The sequence below is a fragment of the Euprymna scolopes genome, chromosome 19, assembly GCF_053919585.1.
Source record: "Euprymna scolopes isolate OS-2025 chromosome 19, ASM5391958v1, whole genome shotgun sequence".
NCBI classification, from domain to species: domain Eukaryota; kingdom Metazoa; phylum Mollusca; class Cephalopoda; order Sepiida; family Sepiolidae; genus Euprymna; species Euprymna scolopes.
Genome location: NC_136500.1, coordinates 35,110,219 through 35,132,854, shown reverse-complemented (window position 1 = coordinate 35,132,854; position 22,636 = coordinate 35,110,219). Strand labels below are relative to the sequence as shown.

Here is a 22,636-nt window from a genome sequence, read left to right as displayed (position 1 = left end):
ATTTATTTATTTGTATTATTTGTAATTATTTATTTGTATTATTTGTATGTATTTATTTGTATTATTTGTAATTATATTTGTAATTATTTATTTGTATTAGTTGTAATTATTTATTTGTATTATTTGTAATTATTTATTTGTATTATTTGTATTTATTTATTCGTATTATTTGTAATTATTTATTTTTCTTATTTGTATTTAGTTATTTGTATTATTAGTATTTAGTTATTTGTATTATTTATAATTATTTATTTATATTTTTTGTAAGTATTAATTTGTATTAATTGTAATTAGTTATTTGTATCATTTGTAATTATTTATTTGTATTATTTGTATTTACTTATCAGTATTATTTGTAATTATTTATTTGTATTATTTGTAATTATTTATTTGTATTAATTGTAATTATTTATTTGTATTATTTGTAATTATTTATTTGTATTACTTGTAATTATTTATTTGTATTACTTGTAATTATTTATTTGTATTATTTATATTTATTTATTTGTATTATTAGTAATTATTTATCGTATTATTAGTAATTATTTCTTTGTATTATATTTATTTATTTATTTGCATCATTTGTATGTATTTATTACTATTATTTGTATTTATTTATTTGTATTATTTGTAATTATGTATTTGCATTATTTGTATTTATAGTTTTGATTATTTGTATTTATTTATTACTATTATTTGTATTTATTTATTTGCATTATTTATATTTATTTATTTGCATCATTTGTAATTATTCATTTGTATTATTTGTAATTATTTATTTGTATTATTTATATTTATTTATTTGTATTATTTGTAATTACGTATTTGTATTATTTGTAATTATTTATTTGTATAATTTGTAATTATTTATTTGTATTATTTATATTTATTTATTTGTATATTTGTAATTATTTATTTGTATTAATTGTAATTATTTATTTGTATTATTTGTAATTATTTATTTGTATTATTTGTATTTAGTTATTTGTATTAATTCTAATTATTTATTTATATTATTTGTAAGTATTAATTTGTATTAATTGTAATTATTTATTTGTATTATTTGTAATTTTAATTTGTATTAATTATATTTATTTATTTGTATTATTTGTAATTATTTATTTGTATTATTTGTCATTATTTATTTGTATTATTAGTAATTATTTATTTGTATGATTTGTAATTATTTATTTGTATTACTTGTAATTATTTATTTGTATTATTTGTAATTATTTATTTGTATTATAAGTAATTATTTATTTGTATTATTTGTATTTATTTATTTGTATTATTAGTAATTATTTATTTTTATTATTTGTAATTATTTATTTGTATTATTAGTAATTATTTATTTTTCTTATGTGTATTTAGTTATTTGTATTACTTGTAATTATTTATTTGTATTACTTGTAATTATTTATTTGTATTATTTGTAATTATTTATTTGTATTATTAGTAATTATTTATTTGTATAATTAGTAATTATTTATTTGTATTATTTGTATTTATTTATTTGCATTATTTGTATTTATTTATCACTATTATTTGTATTTATTTATCACTATTATTTGTATTTATTTATTTGTATTATTTTTAATTATTTATCTGCATTATTTGTAATTATTTATTTGTATTAGTTGTAATTATTTATTTGTATGATTTATATTTATTTATTTGTACTATTTGTAATTATTTATTTGTATTATCTGTAATTATGTATCTGTATTATTAATATTTATTTATTTGTATTATTTGTAATTATTTATTTGTATTATTTGTAATTATTTTTTTTTCTTATTTGTAATTATTTGTTTGTATTATTTATAATTATTTATTTGTATTATTTGTAATTATTTATTTTTCTTATTTGTATGTAGTTATTTGTATTATTTGTAATTATTTATTTGTATTATTTGTAATTATTTATCTGTATTATTTATAATTATTTATTTGTATGATTTGTAATTATTTATTTGTATTATTTGTAACTATTTATTTGTATTATTTATATTTATTTATTTGTATTATTTGTAATTATTTATTTGTATTATTTGTAATTATTTATTTTTCTTATTTGTATTTAGTTATTTGTATTATTTGTAATTATTTATTTGGTATTATTTGTATTTATTTATATTCTTTTAAATTATTTATTTGTATTATATGTATTTAATTATTTGTATTATTTATATTAATTTATTTGTATTATTTGAAATTATTTATTTGTATTATTTGTAATTATTTATTTGTATTATTTGTATTTAGTTATTTGTATTAATTGTAAATATTTATTTGTATTTTTTGTAATTATTTATTTGCATTATTTGTATTTATTTATTTGTATTATTTGGAATTATTTATTTTTCTTATTTGTATTTAGTTATTTGTATTATTTGTATTTAGTTATTTGTATTATTTGTAATTATTTATTTATATTATTTGTAATTATTAATTTGTATTAATTGTAATTAGTTATTTGTATCATTTGTTATTATTAATTTATATTATTTGCAGTATTATTTGTAATTATTTATTTGTATTATTTATATTTATTTATTTGTATTATTTGTAATTATTTATTTGTATTATTTGTAATTATTTATTCGTATTATTTATAATCATTTATTTGTATTATTTGTAATTATTTATTTTTCTTATTTGTATTTAGTTATTTGTATTATTTGTAAATATTTATTTGTATTTTTTGTAATTATTTATTTGCATTATTTGTAATTATGTATTGGTATTATTTGTAATTATTTATTTGTATTATTTGTAATTATTTATTTGTATTATTTATATTTATCTATTTGTATTATTTGTAATTATTTATTTGTATTATTTGTAATTATTTATTTTTCTTATTTGTATTTAGTTATTTGTATTATTTGTAATTATTTATTTGTATTATTTGTATTTATTTATATTCTTTTAAATTATTTATTTGTATTATTTGTATTTAATTATTCGTATTATTTATATTAATTTATTTGTATTATTTGAAATTATTTATTTGTATTATTTGTAATTATTTATTTGTATTATTTGTATTTAGTTATTTGTATTAATTGTAATTATTTATTTGTATTTTTTGTAATTATTTATTTGCATTATTTGTATTTATTTATTTGTATTATTTGTAATTATTTATTTTTCTTTTTTGTATTGAGTTATTTGTATTATTTGTATTTAGTTATTTGTATTATTTGTAATTATTTATTTATATTATTTGTAATTATTAATTTGTATTAATTGTAATTAGTTATTTGTATCATTTGTAATTATTTATTTGTAATGTTTGTATTTACTTATCAGTATTATTTGTAATTATTTATTTGTATTATTTGTATTTAGTTATTTGTATTATTTGTAATTATTTATTTGTATTGTTTATAATTATTTATTTGTATTATTTGTAATTATTTATTTGTATTATTTGTAATTATGTATTTGTACTATTTGTAATTATTTATTTGTATTATTTGTAATTATTTATTTGTATTAATTGTAATTATTTATTTGTATTACTTGTAATTATTTATTTGTATTTTTTTAAATTATTTATTTGTATTATTAGTAATTATTTATTGTATTATAAGTAATTATTTCTTTGTATTATTTGTATTTATTTATTTGCATTATTTGTATGTATTTATTACCATTATTTGTATTTATTTATTTGTATTATTTGTAATTATTTATTTGCCTTATTTGTATTTATAGTTTTGATTTTTTGTATTTATTTATTTCTATTATTTGTATTTATTTATTTGTATTATTTGTTATTATTTATTTGCATTATTTGTATTTCTTTGCATTATTTGTGTTTATTTATTACTATTATTTGTATTTATTTGTTTGTATTATTTGTATTTATTTATTTGCATCATTTGTAATTATTTATTTGTATTATTTGTAATTATTTATTTGTAATGTTTATATTTATTTATTTGTATTATTTGTAATTATTTATTTGTATTATTTGTAATTATTTATTTGTATTATTTATATTTATTTATTTGTATTATTTGTATTTATTTATTTATATTATTTGTAATTATTTATTTGTATTATTTGTAATTATGTATTTGTATTATTTGTAATCATTTATTTGTATTATTTGTATTTATTTATTTGTATTATGTTTATTTAGTTATTTGTATAAATTGTAATTATTTATTTGTATTTTTTGTAATTATTTATTTGTATTATTGGTAATTATGTATTTGTATTGTTTTAATTATTCATTTGTATTATTAGTAATTATTTATTTGTATTATTTGTAATTATTTATTTGTATTATTTGTATTTATTTATTTATATTATTTGTAATTATTTATTTGTATTATTTGTAATTATTTATTTGTATTATTTGTAATTATTTATTTGTATTATTTGTAATTATTTACCTTTATTATTTGTATTTAGTTATTTGTATTATTTGTAATTATTTTCTTTATTATTTGTATTTAGTTATTCGTATTATTTGTAATTATTTATTTGTATTATTTGTAATTATTTATTTGTATTATTTGTAATTATTCATTTGTATTATTTGTAAACATTTATTTGTATTATTTGTAATTATTTATTTGTATTATTTGTAATTATTTATGTGTATTAATTGTAATCATTTATTTGTGTTATTTGTAATTATTTATTTGTATTATTTGTAATTATTTTCTTTATTATTTGTATTTAGTTATTCGTATTATTTGTAATTATTTATTTGTATTATTTATAATTATTTATTTGTATTATTTGTAATTATTTATTTGTATTATTTGTAATTATTTATTTGTATTATTTGTAATTATTTATTTATATTATTTATAATTTTTTATTCATATTATTTGTAATTATTAATTTGTATTAATTGTAGTTATTTTAGTGTATTATTTGTAATTATGTATTTGTATTATTTGTAATCATTTATTTGTATTATTTGTAGTTTGTTATTTGTATTAATTGTAATTATTTATTTGTATTATTTGTCATTATTTATTTGTATTATTTATATTAATTGTAATTATTTATTTGTATTATTAGTAATTAGTGTATTAGTGGTAATAATGTTTTGCATTATTTTAAATTATTTATTTTTATTATTTGTAATTATTTTTTAATTATTTTATTTATTTATGTGTAGTATTTTTAATAATTTACTTAAATCATTTGTAATTATTTATTTTAATTATCTGCATTTATTCAAATTATTTCTAATTCTTTTTGTATTATTTGTAATTATTTTTGTATCTTTTTGTATTATTTGTAATTATTCTTTTTGTATTATTTGTAATTATTTATTTGTATTTATTTATGTTAATTAAAAATCAAAGTTGTCCTCAACGGTCGTACATCCAAACAATATGACATAAATGCGGGAGTACCTCAGGGGTCTATACCTGGACCTCTATTATTCCTGATATTCAGAAACGACCTCCCTGATAAAATTGTTTCGGAGATGGGTATATTTGCCGATGACACCACTCTCTATAACAGATATGAGGGGAAAACAAATGAACACATATCCAAGGAAATGGCAGAAACACTAGAAGATGACCACCAATCCGTAGTGGAATGGGGACAAAAATGGTTGGTCACATTCAATGCTGCTAAGATTAAGCTTGTTTCCTTCAATAACTACAAGAAACCTTCTCTACCACCAATAGCGATGGCCAAGAACACATTGCCTGAAAGTACTTCTTTTAAACTCCTCGGCCTAACGTTTACAAGGAATATGAACTGGAATAGATACATTGAGAGCATTGCCAAGGCTGCTGCAAGGAAGGTTGGCTCCCTCTACCGTGCTAGAAAACTACTTACGCCTGACAGTATCCTATACCTCTATAAGGCAACCATTCACCCATGTATGGAGTACTGTTGTCACATCTGGGCTGGTGCATCTGCTGTTTGTCTCTCGCTCCTGGACAGGGTTCAAAAGAGAGTCGCCAACCTGATAGGTCCTGAACTGTCATCTAGGCTTCAGCCTCTGTCCCATCGACGAGATGTTGCATCCCTCTGCCTGTTCTACAAATACTTTAATGGTGAATGCTCTGACGAACTGCAAACACTTGTACCTCCCCAACGTAACTACTCCCGACAAACCCGACAAGCTACTAAGTCTCATCCCTTTACAGTAGAGATCCCTAGGTGCAAGAAAGCCTTTTACTCCAGTAGTTTCTTCCCCAGAACTGCGGGTCTTTGGAACTCCCTTCCGGGATTCTGCTTTCCCAACTGCAATGATATGCAGAAGTTCAAGTGTAATGTTAACAAACATCTTTCCACTCATCTCCCTTCATAATGACCCCGCTAATTAAGTCCCTGATAGTAGCCCCCTGCTTCAAAGTGGCACTGTGCCTTGTTTGGGGTGAAAATTGAATTAAAAAAAAAAAAAAAATTGTTTGTAATTATTTATTTGTATTTTTTGTATTTATTTATTTATTTTAATTATTTGTATTTATATATGTGTATTATGTGAAATTATTTGGTTTGCATTAATTGTAATTATTTATTTGAATTAATTGTTAATTAATTTTTGAAATATTTGTAATTAATTATTTATATTATAAGTAATTATGTTTTTGTATTTTTTGTATTTATTTGTATTATTTGTATTATTTATTTTTAATTATTTGCAATTATTTATTTTAATTGTTTGTAACTATTTATTTTTATTATTTGTAATTTTTTATCTTAATCATTTGTAATTATTTATTTAAATTATTTGCAATTATTTGTATTATTTGTAATTATTTAATTGAAATTTTTGTAATTATTTATTTTAATTATTTGTAATTATTTTAATTATTTGAAAATATTTATTTGTATTATTTCTAATTAATTATTTGAATTATTTGTATTTTTATTTATTTTATTTGTAACTGTTTATTTTTATCATTTGTTATTTTTATTTTAATCATTTGTAATTATTTATTTTAATTATTTGTAATTATCTATTTCAATCTTTTGTAATTATTTGTTTATATTATTTGTAATTTCTCATTTGAATTATTTGTATTTATTTATTTATTTGTATTGTTTGTAATTATTTATTTTAATTTTTTGTAATTATTTATTTCAATTATTTGTAATTATTTATTTTAATTTTTTGTAATTATTTATTTGAATCATTTATAATTATTTATTGGTATTATTTGTAATTATTCATATAACAATTCTCATCTTAGATGTTATTAGTAAAACATTTCGGCCGATGTAACCACCAACCTTTTTCACGTGCACTTTTTTGAACTCGGGAATCTTTTTATCTTTGTGATGCTGTTTTTTTCTTTTAACTATGCAAGGCAGAAGTAATTTTTCACATCTCTTTTTCACCTTCTTAGTGACACACAATATGGTTTCCGTTCTGCAAAATCTACCGCAGATGTGCTAACGGTTATATCTCATAGGATTAGTGAATCTCTTGACAAAGGCTTCCTTTCCAGGGCAATTCCTCTTGACATATCAAAGGCCTTCGACAAGGATGGATAGGTTGGAAGGAGTAGATTGTTAGCGTTCAAGAGAAAAGGGGTTATTTATTTACAGATAGATTTCCATTAGGATTTTTGAGTTACAGGTAAGGTTTAGTTTGAAGAAAGGGGAAAAAAAAAAATTTTTTTTTTTTTGCAATGCAGGTAAGACAAACGCAATCGCCTTGGAGGTAAAATGTATAAGATTTCATAGCTAGCTATTAGGTTTTCCCTCCCAGTTATAGGAACAACTAGTTCATTGGGATTCGGAATTGTAGTCATTAGGGTCAGGCAGAGTGTTGCATCTACTCAGAAAATTAGCCCTAGTATCACAGCTAAGATTATGTATATTGCAGTTACAAATATAGTGATAGTTAAATTATAAGCCAAGGTATGGCATAAAGGCCTTACTTCACAAGATCTCCAGCTACGGTATAACTGGAAATATTCTCTCTATCATTAAATCATTTCTCTCTGATAGGCTCATAAGAGTAGTGGTTGATGGACAAAAATCAGAGGCCTGCAGTATTAATGCTGGAGTCCCTCAAGGGTCCATCCTGGGCCCAACTCTCTTCCTGATCTACATCAATGATCTCCCTAAGCACATACTTAAATCATTCGTTGACATCTATGCTGATGACACGACCATCTACAGCAACACATCAAAGGCTGTAAATGACAAAGTTCTCTCTGATTCTCTCTCCTCTGATCTCGAATGAGTGGTTCAGTGGGGGAAGACATGGCTGGTTACCTTTAATGCATCTAAAACCAAACTCCTATCTTTACATCATGAACGCTCTGATCCCCATCTGGCATCAATTGAAATGCATGGCTCTCGTCTAGGAGAAGCCCCATGTTTTGACAAGCTTCTGGGCTTGACCTTCACTCCTGATCTGAAATGGAACACATACATCAAGTCTGTTGTCAAGGTCGCTGGAAAGATGGTGGTATCCTTCTACCGCTCCAGAAAATATCTCACTACTGATGCAATTCTCTATCTATATAAAAGCCAAGTACGTCCAAGGATGGAATACAGCTGCCATATCTGGGCAGAAGCTGCTAAAAACAGCCTATCCTGCCTTGACAGAGTACAAAATAGAATGGCTTAGTGGGGGATGCCCTTTTCTCTTTCCTGCAACCTCTCTCCCACAGAAGAGACGTTGCAAGCCTATCTTTGTTTTATCGTTATTTCCATGGCAGGTGCTCGTCTGAACTCCAATCTCTAGTCCCCCCTCGCCAATCTTTTACAAAAAACACCCGTCTAGCTGAATCCACTGTCAAAAACTTTCCCTACTCTTTATCTATGCCTAAATCAAAACATAGATTCCATGAACAAAGCTTCTTTCTTAGAACTGTACGCCTTAAGTAGACACTCTAAAATATCCACACTAACGTCCTGTACTTACAATAACCCTTATCCATGAGTGGCTTCCGGGCCGTGATAAGTGGTGATCACCTTGTAAAAAAAAAAAATCTCTTTCGTTTTTTTTTTCTAAGATGCGGATGATTTGAAAATGATTACGATATCGACAAAGTATTTTATATAAATTAATTAAATCGAATTCATGTTATTCTTCTTAACAACGTGCTACAATGATCTGTAAGAAACACCGACGGAACAAAAACATATAGTGTTGCGTGCGTCTTTGTAAAATAATTCCATCCCAAACAAATTATTTTCTTAAAGGAATAAAATCGAATTACATTTTATTCTTAATGACAACATGCTGTAACGAGCCACAAAAAAACAAAAAAAAAAAAAAAACCCTGACAAACCAGAATAAAATATTTATTTTGTAGAAAGAGAGCAATTGATGGCAAAGAAACTATAAAAAGACTAGCTTTAGATTTGGAAAATTTTATTCACATTAAAAAACACTTCTCTGCTCAAAAATATGTAAGATGGCGTCCATGGTAATTAATAGGTTTTAGTAAATAAAAACGGTTTGCACTGCAGTATATTGTCTCATAAAAAAACACAAGTTGGCTGGCTGCTCTCTATCTATCAAGTAGACACTTTTCTTTATGTTCACAGCCTATCAAATATCGTGCATTAGATAAAGGACTGGCTGCGTAGTTTTTAAAATATATCCATAAGGAGAAGGGGGTTACTATGCTTTTTGTCTTTTCCTAAAATTGTTACATAAGCTTTTCTTTAAGAAAAAAAAGTAACCCAGTGACATTATCTATTAAGGAAAAAATAAGCCGTTTTTACGATCCAATTTCACCATTTTAAGATTTTATATTTACTTCTAAACATCTCATCTCATGAACTTATATCTTAGTACGTAAAGAAAAAGAGATATTTATCTGGTTATAAAGTTGAATGAATTATTAAGCTCATAATTGATTGGCAGCTAAACATTGCATTAGAGTATAGCAGTTTTTTTTGTTTGTCTTCTGATTGAACGACTTGCATCTCTCACCATGGAGAACACTAACAAGACATTTTCAAACTTTGTCGACCTCCACTGGGGAGACAGTCTAACCCTCGGACTTTATTTCTTGGTCGTAGTTTGCGTCGGAATTTGGGTATGTTAACAATTTTTATATTTACTTTATTTTTGTTGTTGCTTTTATTCTTCTTTTGTTAACGAAATTAAAATGTGAAAGTACATAGTATCGCACAGCCAAATCTCGCAGTTGAAGTTTCCAACAAGTTGCCATAGCAACCGAGGTAAAACTTTCAAATCATTCTGAACCATCAACCTCTTCTTTGCCGAAATCACCTATGGTCTGTCATAGGCGGTGCACCCTCCCAAGCATTATCTCCTCCTTTAGAAAGAAGAGAGGATGGTGGCTTATCATTGGTATTCTGAGGTGCCCCCACATATTCGTTTTCTGGCTATTTTTAAAATCCTTAAAAATGCTCCCCTCGGTGGTGACGAGTATTTTTCCTGCAAGTAAAACTGACTCCATATCTAACCTTGCTACAAATGGGAAGCAGGTTAAAAAAACAAAAAACCCTAACCCTAGCCCTAACCCTAATCGAGGGAATCCGTGTCAGATTCTGATATCCTAGAGACTGTCTTGGCTTCATCAAATCCTTCTTTGTTTGAATGAAACATTGTTCGGTTCATTCCTAGGAGATCATCTTCCCAGGTATTATTGTCTCTTTCGGGATTGCAGAGATTCGTTTATGAATAACTGTTTGTTTAAGACGCTCCTGTCAGGGAATTTTGGTGAGTGCATTCCCAACTATTTTCGTACCCTTCCAGAGTGTCTTTCCTACCACCGGAGGAAATGGATTCCCTCACCTCACATTAAACTGACTTCAGTGGGAAGCAATCCTTGGCACCCTCTGAGAACCTATGCACTGTCTTAGTTTCGTCAGAACAGGGCTTTATTCAGTTTGAACTGTCCTTCTAGGTATTACTATTACCTTCTCCTTTGATAGGAGATTAATTTATTGGCAGTTGCCTGAGGTGCTCCTCTTGGATAATGCCGACTGATTCATTCTTTTGTACTTGAAGCTGTTCCCCCCCCCCTCTGACATTAAATTAACTTAGATCTGCCCGCCTGTGGAACACTGTTCTGTTGGCCTACCTCCCGGCTAACCACAATATTGTAGCTTTCAAGTCCAATGTAAACAATTTCTTGAACTGCCCCCTTAAATAATCAAGTTCTAGTCAACTCACACCATTAACAATTACTACACTATCACGTGACATTCATTAACCTTTATCCTCGAGTTGATAAGTGGTGATTCCTTTGTAAAAAAAAACAAAAAAACTTGGTCTAACCTTGCGGATAAATAGCGATCGCCGATGATTAATCCGCTTATATTCTCCAACATTTCCAAATGTTCCGGAAAAGTTAACAGAAATGAAGAAAGTAGACTGGAAATAAAAAGCTGTAAAATGAATCTGCACTATTATTACATAAAAGGAACTTTGTGTGTGCGTGTCTGTGTGTGAGTTCATTCCCAATGAACTCGAAAATGGCTGGCTCGATTTTTATGATATTTCACACAAAGGTACTTTATATGTCTGGCAGTATTCTTAGATAGGTTTTCTATCAGAATGTCTCTGATAAGTATCGATAATCGATAATCGAAATAATCAGATGAAAGAAGGAACAAGCGATTTTGACCAAAGTTAACACCTTACACAGCCTAACATCACAAGTTCATTTGAGAAGTTTTATTTCGACACAAACTAAAAGGCCCGACATATAAAACCAACAGTAGGTTCTTTGATATAACAGGGGCACGTTCGAAATGAATGTTTCTATTTAAAGCACCAGTGCACCATAATACTTGACGTTTTCATTTTAAACTTAAATTAAAACAATTATTACTGCACAAGCAGTAAAGCCAGGCATATAATATCAACAGTAGGTTCCTGGACAGGATAGGACAGGATAGGATAGGATAGGATAGGATAGGATAGGGGTGTGTTTGAAATTAATGTTTCTGTTTAGACCACAAGTGAACCCTGATACTTGACATTTTAAAATTTAATTCACACCATTATATATAACAAATAATTTGATAAAATCAACAGTAGGTTCTCTACAGTGCAATTTAGACTACAATATATTGTGGACTAAGTCACTATAAGGAGACATGTGAAGCTTTATCTCGGTGCACCACGATGGGTCCCAAATCAGAGAAGGCAATCAATCGATTTGATTGAAAGATGGGTGATTTCACCAATTTCGATGACAATTAAAATATGGCAACGTCGGGTCTCCCTGCTAGTTCTCTTTTAAAATTGAAGCCTTTATTTTTTGTTTGGTTGTTCTGTTGAAACCCATGATTGGTTTTGACACTCTCGCTTGGCATAACTAAGGAATGGGATCCATAGCTGGTGTCATTCAAAATAACGGGGTAGTTAAAGTCAACCAGAAATAAAAGAAACAGGATCAATTTGTTTTTCTCCCGCGTTTAACGTTGGTCTTTTCAATAACTATCTTTCGTTCTTGTTAGCTCATTACATTAAGTGGTATCACGCCTTGTCAGGAGAGATTTCCATTAAAATAATGAAGAGAGAGGCAACTTCAGTTAAACCAAAGCAAATGTATATTTGAATGAGTATTTTTTTTTATTTCAATAAATTTTTTGTTTTTTTGTTTTTGATAATTTATACTTAATCATGGTAAGAATCTTTTCAGAATTAAATTGTCTATAAGCAATGATAGTGAAGCGTTAGTAACTAAAAAAGATCTCTTAACAACTGATCTGAAAATTTGCCTTCAGTCAGAAATTGCACATGTTGGATTTCTCAGCCTCTTATAGAGATGACCATAGTTCATAGAGTCAAACTCTAATAGAGATTTAGATTTGAATGAGGACATGATCATCCTTGAACAGGGAAAGCATAAGAAAACGACAATTCTAGTATTGACGATTTTTTTTTTTTTGCATAGAAGTCACCACTTATCAAGGCCACGCGACCACTCGAGGATAAGCGTTATTGAGTGTACAGTAGTCAATGGGATAATATAGTAATCGTTAGATCTGGAAATTTGATAAATTGGATTACTTAAGGGGACAATTCCTCAAGAATTTGTTTGTGTTGGAATTGAAGACAACCAAATTGTAGTCGGATGGAAAACAGGCAAACAGAAGAGAGTTATACAGGCGTGCAGTTCTAAGAAAGAAGCTTGCCGAGTTTGCTGCTGACATTTTTTGATTTGTATCCTTTTTATTTTCAGGCTATTATAAGAAGCAGAAAAAGCAGCGCTCAAGATTATTTTTTGGCTAGTCGGAGTATGACATTTTTTCCTGTAAGTTCCATAGAAAAAAAAAGCAATTTGGTTAAAATGTTCTTTTTGTCATCATGTTGATTCCATGTCTACATTATCGAAGCTTATATAGAGGGTGATTGAAAAGTAACTCCTTAATACATACAATTTATTTTTGACATATAATTTATGCAATTAATGAATATAAGAAAAATGTATAATGCATGGACTTTTATTTAAAATTCGATACAGACACCTTCATTTGCCACCAGTTTTTCAAGTCGACTAGGAATCGCATCAACTATTTTCACAAGAATCATGTATTCGCCCTTGAGGGTTTTCTAAATTTCTTGGTTTGGTTGAGTAGTTTGCTCTTTCAGCCAATTCCAAAGAAAAATTTTGTAGGATGACATAATGGAGATTAATAAAAGGCAAGAAAAAAAAAACAAAAAAAAAACACAAAAAAAAAACGGAAAGTAGAAGGGGGAAGAAAATATAGAGGAACTAAAAAAAAATATTATAATAATAATAATAATAATAATAATAATAATAATAATAATAATAATAATTAGAAAATAAAGAAATATATGCAAGGAATATAAAAAAAAATCTCCCATTCTTTTTTTCAAGGATTTTCAGGATTGTCCGTAGTGCTTCCATGGTTATTGGTTTTATCTTAACTTTCTTCATGTTCCATTTCCTTTTTAGTTCTCTACCCAATTCCATGTATTTGCTTCGCTTTTCTGTCCCCTTGATATTCACCCTGTGGTTTGCTGGGACGACGGAATCTACAATTTTATTATTATTATTTGTACTCACTAGAATTTCTCACACAGGCGATCATCAGAGATTACTCATTGATAATAACTGGTGATGTTCCCTGGAGTCTGAGTGACAACAAGCCTCTCCAGATTTCCATTACTCTTTGCTTTTTTTGATAACCATTGCAAATGACTTTGCATTATCGCAACAACCGCTTATTGATTTCTCACTGACAAAACGATTGATTCTCACTGGGATTTGGACAGCAATAAGTTGCCCCAGAGTCCCAGCATTATTTTCACTCAATCAGTGGAAGTCTGGTTAGTGCTTTCCCTCCTTGGTCTTTCCATCCTCCTTGACCCTTTACACTATTTTGTGTGGTATCAGCCGAGACTGATGCCTTTTGTTTTATAAGATTTCTTACAATTTCAATTCTCTTGGGTTCATATGGTGTTCCTTTCCTTTGGTTTTGCTTCTGTTACAGTTTCATGTTGCTGATTAATCTTGGTAGTTTATGTGGGTTAGTTTCTACTTTATACGAGGGGCGTGCAATAAGTAATGCCCATGGCCCAATTCCAGTTGTCTGATCTAGCTGAAATTTTGCATGTGCAATGATTTATATCTCTACGGGTTATGTTGTAAATTACAACTCTGAACTAATTGTGGTTTCTGTTTTACAGGTGTTTGAACTGAGTCAAGTGTGAAATGGAGCCTGTTGAATGTCGAGCATTAATCCAGTTTTTGTATTTGAAAGGACGCACACAACAGGAGACTTTTGATGACATGAAAGAAACTTATGGTGATAATACCCCATCATATGACCTTGTAAAACGCTGGCATCGTGAATTCAAACATGTTCGGAAGTCTGTGGAAACAGCTTGCAGACCTGACCGCCTCCCCCTTCTGCCATTGATGAGGCATCTGTCCGTCAAGTTGAGGCTGCCATTTTGGAAGATTGGCGCATTACTATTCGCCAAATAGCCCAAGATGTCAAGATTAGTACAGGGTCTGTGGAAACTATCATTCATGACCATTTGCATATGCATAAGGTGTCTGCCAGATGGATTCCCAGGTTGCTCACACCATTCCAGAAGCGAGAACGTGTCGAGTGCTCGAGGATGAATTTGGAGATGTGCCAAGAAGATGAGTCAAAGTTTTTCAAAAGACTGATTACACAGGATGAAACCTGGGTCCATCACTATGATCCAGAGACCAAAGCCCAGTCAATGCAGTGGAAGCACTTGGACTCACAACTTCCAAAGAAGGCAAGGGTGCAGCCCTCCGCTGGCAAGGTCATGCTCACAGTCTTCTGGGACCAGGACAGAGTAGTGATGACAGATTTCCTGGCAAAGGGTACCACAATTACAGGAGCCTATTATGCTTCACTTTTGAGGAAATTGATTTCTGAAGTCACGTCGTGGTTGGAGAACCAACCCGGGTGTTCTACAAAAATGGTCCCCAGAGCTGCATCAAACGATGGGAGAAATGCATAACTCTGGGTGGTTCCTATGTAGAGAAAGACTAATAACTGTGGCAAGTTTTATTGCTCTACTGCTATGGGAAGTGGGTCAGGGGCATTACTTATTGAATGCCCCTCGTGTATATATTTTTAAGATTTCAATTGTTTTATCATTATCGTCTGCTGTCAGTTTTAATCTTGATTCCAATTTCTTTGAGGCTTTTTCCAGTTTCTTTTTTTTCTTAGGGAGGCGAATGTTCCTAGTGCTCCTACAATTATTGGTATTATACTGACTTTCTTTATGTTCCAGATTCCTTTCAATTCTCTGTCAAGTTCTGTGTATTTGCTCTGTTTTTCTGTCTCTTTGATCTTCCTTCACCCTGTGGTCTGCCGGGACAGAAACATCTACAATTTGGTAGCTTCTTTCCTTCTTGTTTATTATTATGACGTCCACTTTCCTTGTTTGGATTGGTTTATCTATGTCCCAAACGATTTTGTGGTTTTCGTTTTCCAGTAATGTCTTCAGTTTACACCTGGACCGTTTGTCTGCATGATTGAAGTGCAGTCGTTTGCAGAGTTCCCAATGTACTTCTTTCCGCATGCAGTAATCCTTGTTCCTAGATTGTTGCATTCACTTATTATGTAGTTTTTTTTTTCCTCTTTATACACAATATCTACACTTACTTTTTCCTGGTTTTATCTAGTTCAGCGTAGTTAGTTCTAATCACATTGTTCTGTGCATCTGTGAATAGTAATTCCATTTCTCTGTTCAAGTGTCCTTTTTTTTAGCCATGTCCAGGTGTTCTTGTGATTCTCTTCTCTTGCTATTCCTATAAATCATCTATGTTGCTGTTTCTCTTCCCACTTTTTCTGGTCTTTTTTTTCTGGTTTCCCTGTTTCTTGCATTGTTCATTTTGACATTGTCTCTTGTATTGTTCATTTTGACATTGTCTCTTGTATTGTTCATTTGACATTGTCTCTTGCATTGTTCATTTTGACATTGTCTCTTGCATTGTTCATTTTGACATTGTCTCTTGCATTGTTCATTTTGACATTGTCTCTTGCATTGTTCATTTTGACATTGTCTCTTGCATTGTTCATTTTGACATTGTCTCTTGCATTGTTCATTTTGACATTGTCTCTTGCATTGTTCATTTTGACATTGTCTCTTGCATTGTTCATTTTGACATTGTCTCTTGCATTGTTCATTTTGACATTGTCTCTTGCATTGTTCATTTTGACATTGTCTCTTGCATTGTTCATTTTGACATTGTCTCTTGCTGTGGTGATTAGTCTTTCTGTATCTTCTATACTTACTAGTCTTCTTTCCCCTTCATGCCTTTTCGCATAGAGTCAGTCGGTACCATCTTTTGGGTGTAAAGCACTGTGCATGCTCATTAGTTTCCTTGTCTACTGATCAAGATACCTAAGCTCTCTATGGTCCAGCCTATGCAAGGCCCAGAGTATTTTATTAGTGATACTGTCAAGGCATTTATTACTTTAACAATATTTTTGCAATATAGTTTGGTTTCCTTGTTTTTTTCTAACATTCTCTTTCAATTCTGTATGGTGTCTGCTTCCAGAACTCCTAGATATTTGTAGGTATCATGTTCACCAAGCGCCCCCATCTCTCCTTGGTTGGGCAATTATTATTATTATTATTATTATTATTATTATTATTATTATCATTATTATTATTAACTAGGATTTTTCGTACAGACCATCAAAGATTTGTCTTTGAGAACAACCTGTGGTGTTCTCTGGAGTCTGATTGATAAAAGTCTCTCCAGATTCCCAGTACTCTCCAACTCTTCCGATAAACTTTATTTGTTATTACAAATGAATTTGCATTATCGCAACAGTCGTTTACCATTGATTTCTCGTTAATAGCAACCATTATTTTTGCTGGAATTTGGGTGGCAGTCCTCTCTGCACTCATTCAATTGAAGTCTGGTTAGTGCTTTCTCTTCTCGTTTTTTTTCATCCTCCTTGACCCTCTTCGACTATTTGGTATGGTATCAGCTGATGCCAACACTTTTTTTTTGGGGGGGGGGAGGGATAACTTAAAATTATACTATTTCAGTTTTCTGGATTCCTTGTGGTGTTTCTTTGTGTTTCATTTTTGTGGCAGTTTCTATATGTCCGGGTAACTCATATTTTCTTTAATATTTCAGCCATTTTAATTATTGTTATTCATTGTATCTCCTCAGCCATCCTCCTAATTCCAATCCCTCCCATTCTTTTTTCAAAGTTTTTCGGTATTATTATTATTATAATTATTATTATTATTATTATTATTATTATTATTATTATTAAGCACGGTGACAGGTTCATAGTTTGTATATATAGATCTTACTTGATAACTTGATTTGACCCCAAAACAATAAATTTTAAGGGGTCATAATAGGAGTCAAAATTTAAAAAATTGACCGCATTTTTTTTTTTTGCTCAACATACACCTCCAAACACCCAGGCAACGCCACGCTGAAATGCTAGTATATCTATATATTTCTAAAAGTGAACGTGTCTGTGTGTCTGTCTGTGTGTTCGTGTGTCTGTCTGTGTGTCTGTGTGTCTGTGTACATTTCCCTACGCAATAACTCTGTCAATTTTAAGTCTACAGACTCGAAATTTCATATACATGGTACTGAGATTTGAGAAAATCTTTGTAATCCGTTTTCGGCCAGGAATTTGGCTGTTAAGGGGTCAAAATTCAGCAATTTGACCTTTGAGAACTCTACCAAACTCCTCCGACAATTTTCGGTCTAAACAATTAGCTTGACCCGTATTATGACCCCTTAAAATTTATTGTTTTGGGCTCAAATCAAGTTATTAAGTTAGATCCATGTCCAAGGAACCTATATCTAAAATATCAATTGTTTAGACCGAAAATTGTCGGAGGAGTTTGGTAGAGTTCTCAAAGGTCAAATAGTTGAACTTTGACCCCTTAACAGCCAAATTCCTGGTCAAAAACCGATCCCAAAGATGTCCCCAAATCTCGGTACTCTGTATATCAAATTTCGAGTCTATAGACTAAAAATTGACAGAGTTATTGCGTAGGAAAATGTACACACACAGACACACAGACAGACACGTTCACTTACATATATATATATAGATTACGTGTAATTATATTCATGCAGATATTCTACATGATTTATACTTGCATAATATTTGCGTAAATAGTTTACAGTAAACACAATTGTTTCCATATATATTTATGTATACGTATACACCTCCAAACACCCGAGCAATGCCGGGCTGAAATGCTGGTATATATATTTGAAAATTCATTAACTCATACACACACATATTAAATATTAAGTGTATACGTGATCTGTTGAGTCACGGCCACTCAATTAAACCGAGTTATAAATACAGGATGTCTCAAAAATGTACTCACACTTTAACTGTTATCAGCGTTGTCTAGACATTAATGATCATCAATTGAAACAAATTGTGAACATAATTCTTCAGTTGCATTTGCCTCCTATAGTTGAATCTATTCCATTTCACTCAATGTTGATAAATAAAAGTTTTATTGTCATTCGAAGTGTGAATACATTTTTATAACGGCCATATACACATAGAACAAGGATAAAAAGAATGAAGATCAGACTACGTACGTATGTAAAAAAAAGAAAAAAGAAAAAAGGCTTATTTGACTAGCAGGGAGCGCTCAGCATTACTAAGTCATAAAATACCATTAAATATACTTTAATTCATGCAGATTTTGCATTTATTATTAGAGAGCCAATTCTCTATTGAATATTATATTGTACTTAATATGTAGTACTGATTTCAAAAGTTTCTTTTCGCCTAAGGGAGATAACTTTGCACATAATTCAAAAAGCAGAAAGTTCTTTATGAATCATGTTTGCTAATGCATTTTTTTTTTTTTTACATTTTCTTTAAGATTGGTGCATCAATTTTTGCAAGCAACATTGGAGCGCCATTGTTTGTTGGTCTTTCTGGTTCAGCTGCGGCTTCTGGCATTGGAGGCATGATTTTTGAATGGCATGTGAGTAATAAATAAATAGCGCGCGCGCACACACACACACACACACACACACACGCACACACATGCACACACACACACACGCACACACATGCACACATTCAAAGAATGATATTTACAAAAAGAAATGGAAGGTAGTCAAAAAATTGGAACAACCCTGTTCATCTATATATATAAAAGGCAAAATGTGTGTTAGTGTGTGTGTGTGTGTGTGTGCATTTTTTGTGTATGGTCACTGTTTCTTGGAACTTTTTATATGCTACCTAGATTATAATATCTACGATTCATAAAATATCTTTTATTTGGGTGACTTTTACAGACTATTTTCACAATATTTTTTACTCTTCGCGTTTTTGTTTGGCTTTTCTGTATAAGCGAAACTAAAACCAAACCAAGGCGTCTATCTGGCATTCATGCCAGGAGGTCCAGAAAAGCAATCAGCTTTGATCAATGCAGCCAAAACTCGTCATCTTAGACAATTACTATTCAGTTGGACACTCCCCTTTTTATGGGGGAGCTGGTTTTCCCCAACAGCTTGGGAAAACTGCTAACTTCCCCTAAGGCGTAATGTTTGACCTCAATCAATTTATGCACCTGTCACTTAACTTTTTAATCGTTAAATTAAAACGCTGATCAGTTTCTGTCCCATCATGGCTGAGCGGTAAGATGTCAGATTTTTTCATACTTTCTTTTCCACCTTCGTCTCAAGGCTTCGGGTTCAAGTCTACCTACCAAAACTTTTTATTTTCTTTTACACCTCCAAACACACGAGCAACGCCGGGCACCCCCGCTAGTCTAACATATAAAAGACAAAATGGGTGCACGTGTTTACGTATGTCCGTGAAAAGCTTTATGTATGGGGGGTTCATGCATCGGTTAGATTCTGAGAGAAGTTTTCTGATACTTCCTAGATCGTAATATCTCAGATTTGATAACGAGCATCATCTCTATCGGTTTTTTGATTGAGTTTTAAAAAATTTCCTCCGTGTCATTGTTTCAAGTGTTTATTTGTCTTTTTCATATAAATAAAGCGAAACTAACTGATAGAAAACGCCTGGTGCCTGGCTTTTCGGCCAGATAGTATCTATTCTGTAATTGGTCTTTGGTCAATGTAAGGAAAACCCTTCATACTGAGACAATTACTATTTATTTGGATACTGCCAGAGTGCCCCCTTTTTGGGGGGAGCTGGTTTTCCCCCCACATTAAAAATGACCTTCGTGGGAGGTTTAAAAGCAACGCCATTTCTGCAAGTCATCTTTTTGATTGACTACGTTTAATTTGAATGCTTTACACTTTCGGTCATGTCATGGAGTAGGGGTAAGACGTCAGATTTTCTTTCACTTTCTTTTCTGCCTTCGCGTCACAAGTTTTAGCCTGCCTGCTTACTACCACTTTTTTTCTTTTACACCTCCAAACGCTGGGTACCCAAGCTAGTATTTAATAAGAACAGAATAAGAATAAGGAAGGTATCTAAGATGCAATAGACGCCATCTTCTAAGGACAAAAGGAAATCTTTCACGTGTCATCACAACTACACAAGATGACTATGAAATTATATTTAACGGAGAAAATAGTCAAAGACAACATGCCTCAGAAATGCACACACAAAACAGAATAATAATTAATCGCACGAAGGAGGAAGAACAATCAGATTTCCAGCTAGATATAAGCAATGAGCAAATACAGTTAATAAATGAAAAAAAAGGGTTTTAATTTTTTAGTAAAAAACTGGAGATGTTAGATATGCATGAGTTATTTCCCTTTAACCACGATTACTCATACTATTCCTCATACCGCAACCTCCCACCATGTAAGAGACAATAGATGTTGGTTGACTACTATATATCAGAGTTTCAATAAATATTTCGTAGTGTTCATATGTGTCCATTGTTCATCATACTAATCTGCTACTAACCTAATATAAAAATGGGGACTCTGTAACTGGATAATAAGGGCTCACACTACAAATTCAGGCAAAATGTCATTCAGGGTAATGGCTTCAGGCTACCATGTGAAATGGTCTATGTAGGTCAGGAGATAAGTAATTCCCTGACTGACCGGTCATGGTTCAACCAGATCAATATGAACATGGCTGAAGCAGGCATCTGGGATGCTAAATGTTTCAAGGGATGTATGGATATGCTTATGCACCATTGATTTCTGGCAGGACATACAAGAACGTGCCCAGACAGTGATATCACGCCTCATATTTGACCAGAAAAATCTAGCTGTAATCACCTCCCCGGTGACTTTGCATCCGAGGAGTGCCAGATTATGTAGAATGAATCATCGGAACAAAAGGTCTAGCTGAATCTATTGAAGTATCACAGACGATCTCCGTGTCCAAAGTGGGCACAAGCAGATATGTGAATTTGCAAATTGCAAATTCAGATGATGACAGATGCAAAGTGTGCAGACGTGGCTGGTCTAAAGCCATCTGTTGTAAGTCGATATCCAAGAATTAATACAAAGGCGAGACAAGGTGTCTGCCGACGCATTCTGTTCACCTGAGATATGATGGATATTGTTAGTAAACTGCGAAATGAAATCCAAGCGGAAAGTTTCGCAGGGAGAATATCTATCCAACTTAGAAAGCGATGGTAATCGATGTAGATCACAAATAGATACTCCTTGAGTGAATGCAGGAGTTCATGGTCAAATGTGCTGTAACGTTGTTCTGACAGTTTCAGCTGTCTTGAAAAATATGCAAAAGCCTGGTTATTGTTACTGCTGTTGCAACACTACCTAGATCTGTGCCTGATGCATCAGCAAATAGTGACAACTGGGCATCTAGTACAGAATGTGCGAGTAATGCTGTTGCTGTTTCTGCTTCACCTTGTTAAAAGCTTTCAGTGAAATCTGCTCATTTTTCTTCTTCCTGTTAAATAACAGGCCAGAAAGAGGAGCTAGGAGATCCACACAGTGTGGGATAAAGCATCTGTAGTAATTCAACAGGCCAAAGAAGTGCCTTTGTTGGCGAAATGAAGTGGGTGGTTGAAAGCCTTGTAGAGCCTTCACCTTTTCAAGTAAGGGAAATATATTTTCAGGGCTGATAATGTGGCCCAAGAAAACTAATGAAAAAGCACCAAAAACACATTTACCAGGGTTAATCCTCACCTGGTATTGCTGGAACTATGTGAACAGTAGGCGGAGGTGAGAGACATGTTCCTTAGGTGAGGCATTTGCCACAAGAATGTTGTTTATGTAGTTATAGACAAAGTCCAAATCACGCGCTA

The 22,636-nt window shown here is 30.2% G+C and overlaps 1 protein-coding gene across 1 annotated transcript in view; it reads left to right on the top strand.

Annotated features, from left to right (window-relative positions):
• The first annotated feature begins 9,617 nt into the window (after positions 1–9,617).
• LOC145303514 (sodium/glucose cotransporter 4-like) overlaps positions 9,618–22,636 on the top strand; it is an 86,158-nt gene continuing 73,139 nt past the window's right edge. Inside the window, exons 1-3 of the mRNA XM_080144950.1 lie at positions 9,618–10,004; positions 13,131–13,202; positions 19,298–19,402. Coding sequence (XP_080001076.1) covers positions 9,900–10,004; positions 13,131–13,202; positions 19,298–19,402 — 282 coding nt within the window. The 5' untranslated portion in view covers positions 9,618–9,899. The remainder of the gene's footprint in view (positions 10,005–13,130; positions 13,203–19,297; positions 19,403–22,636) is intronic.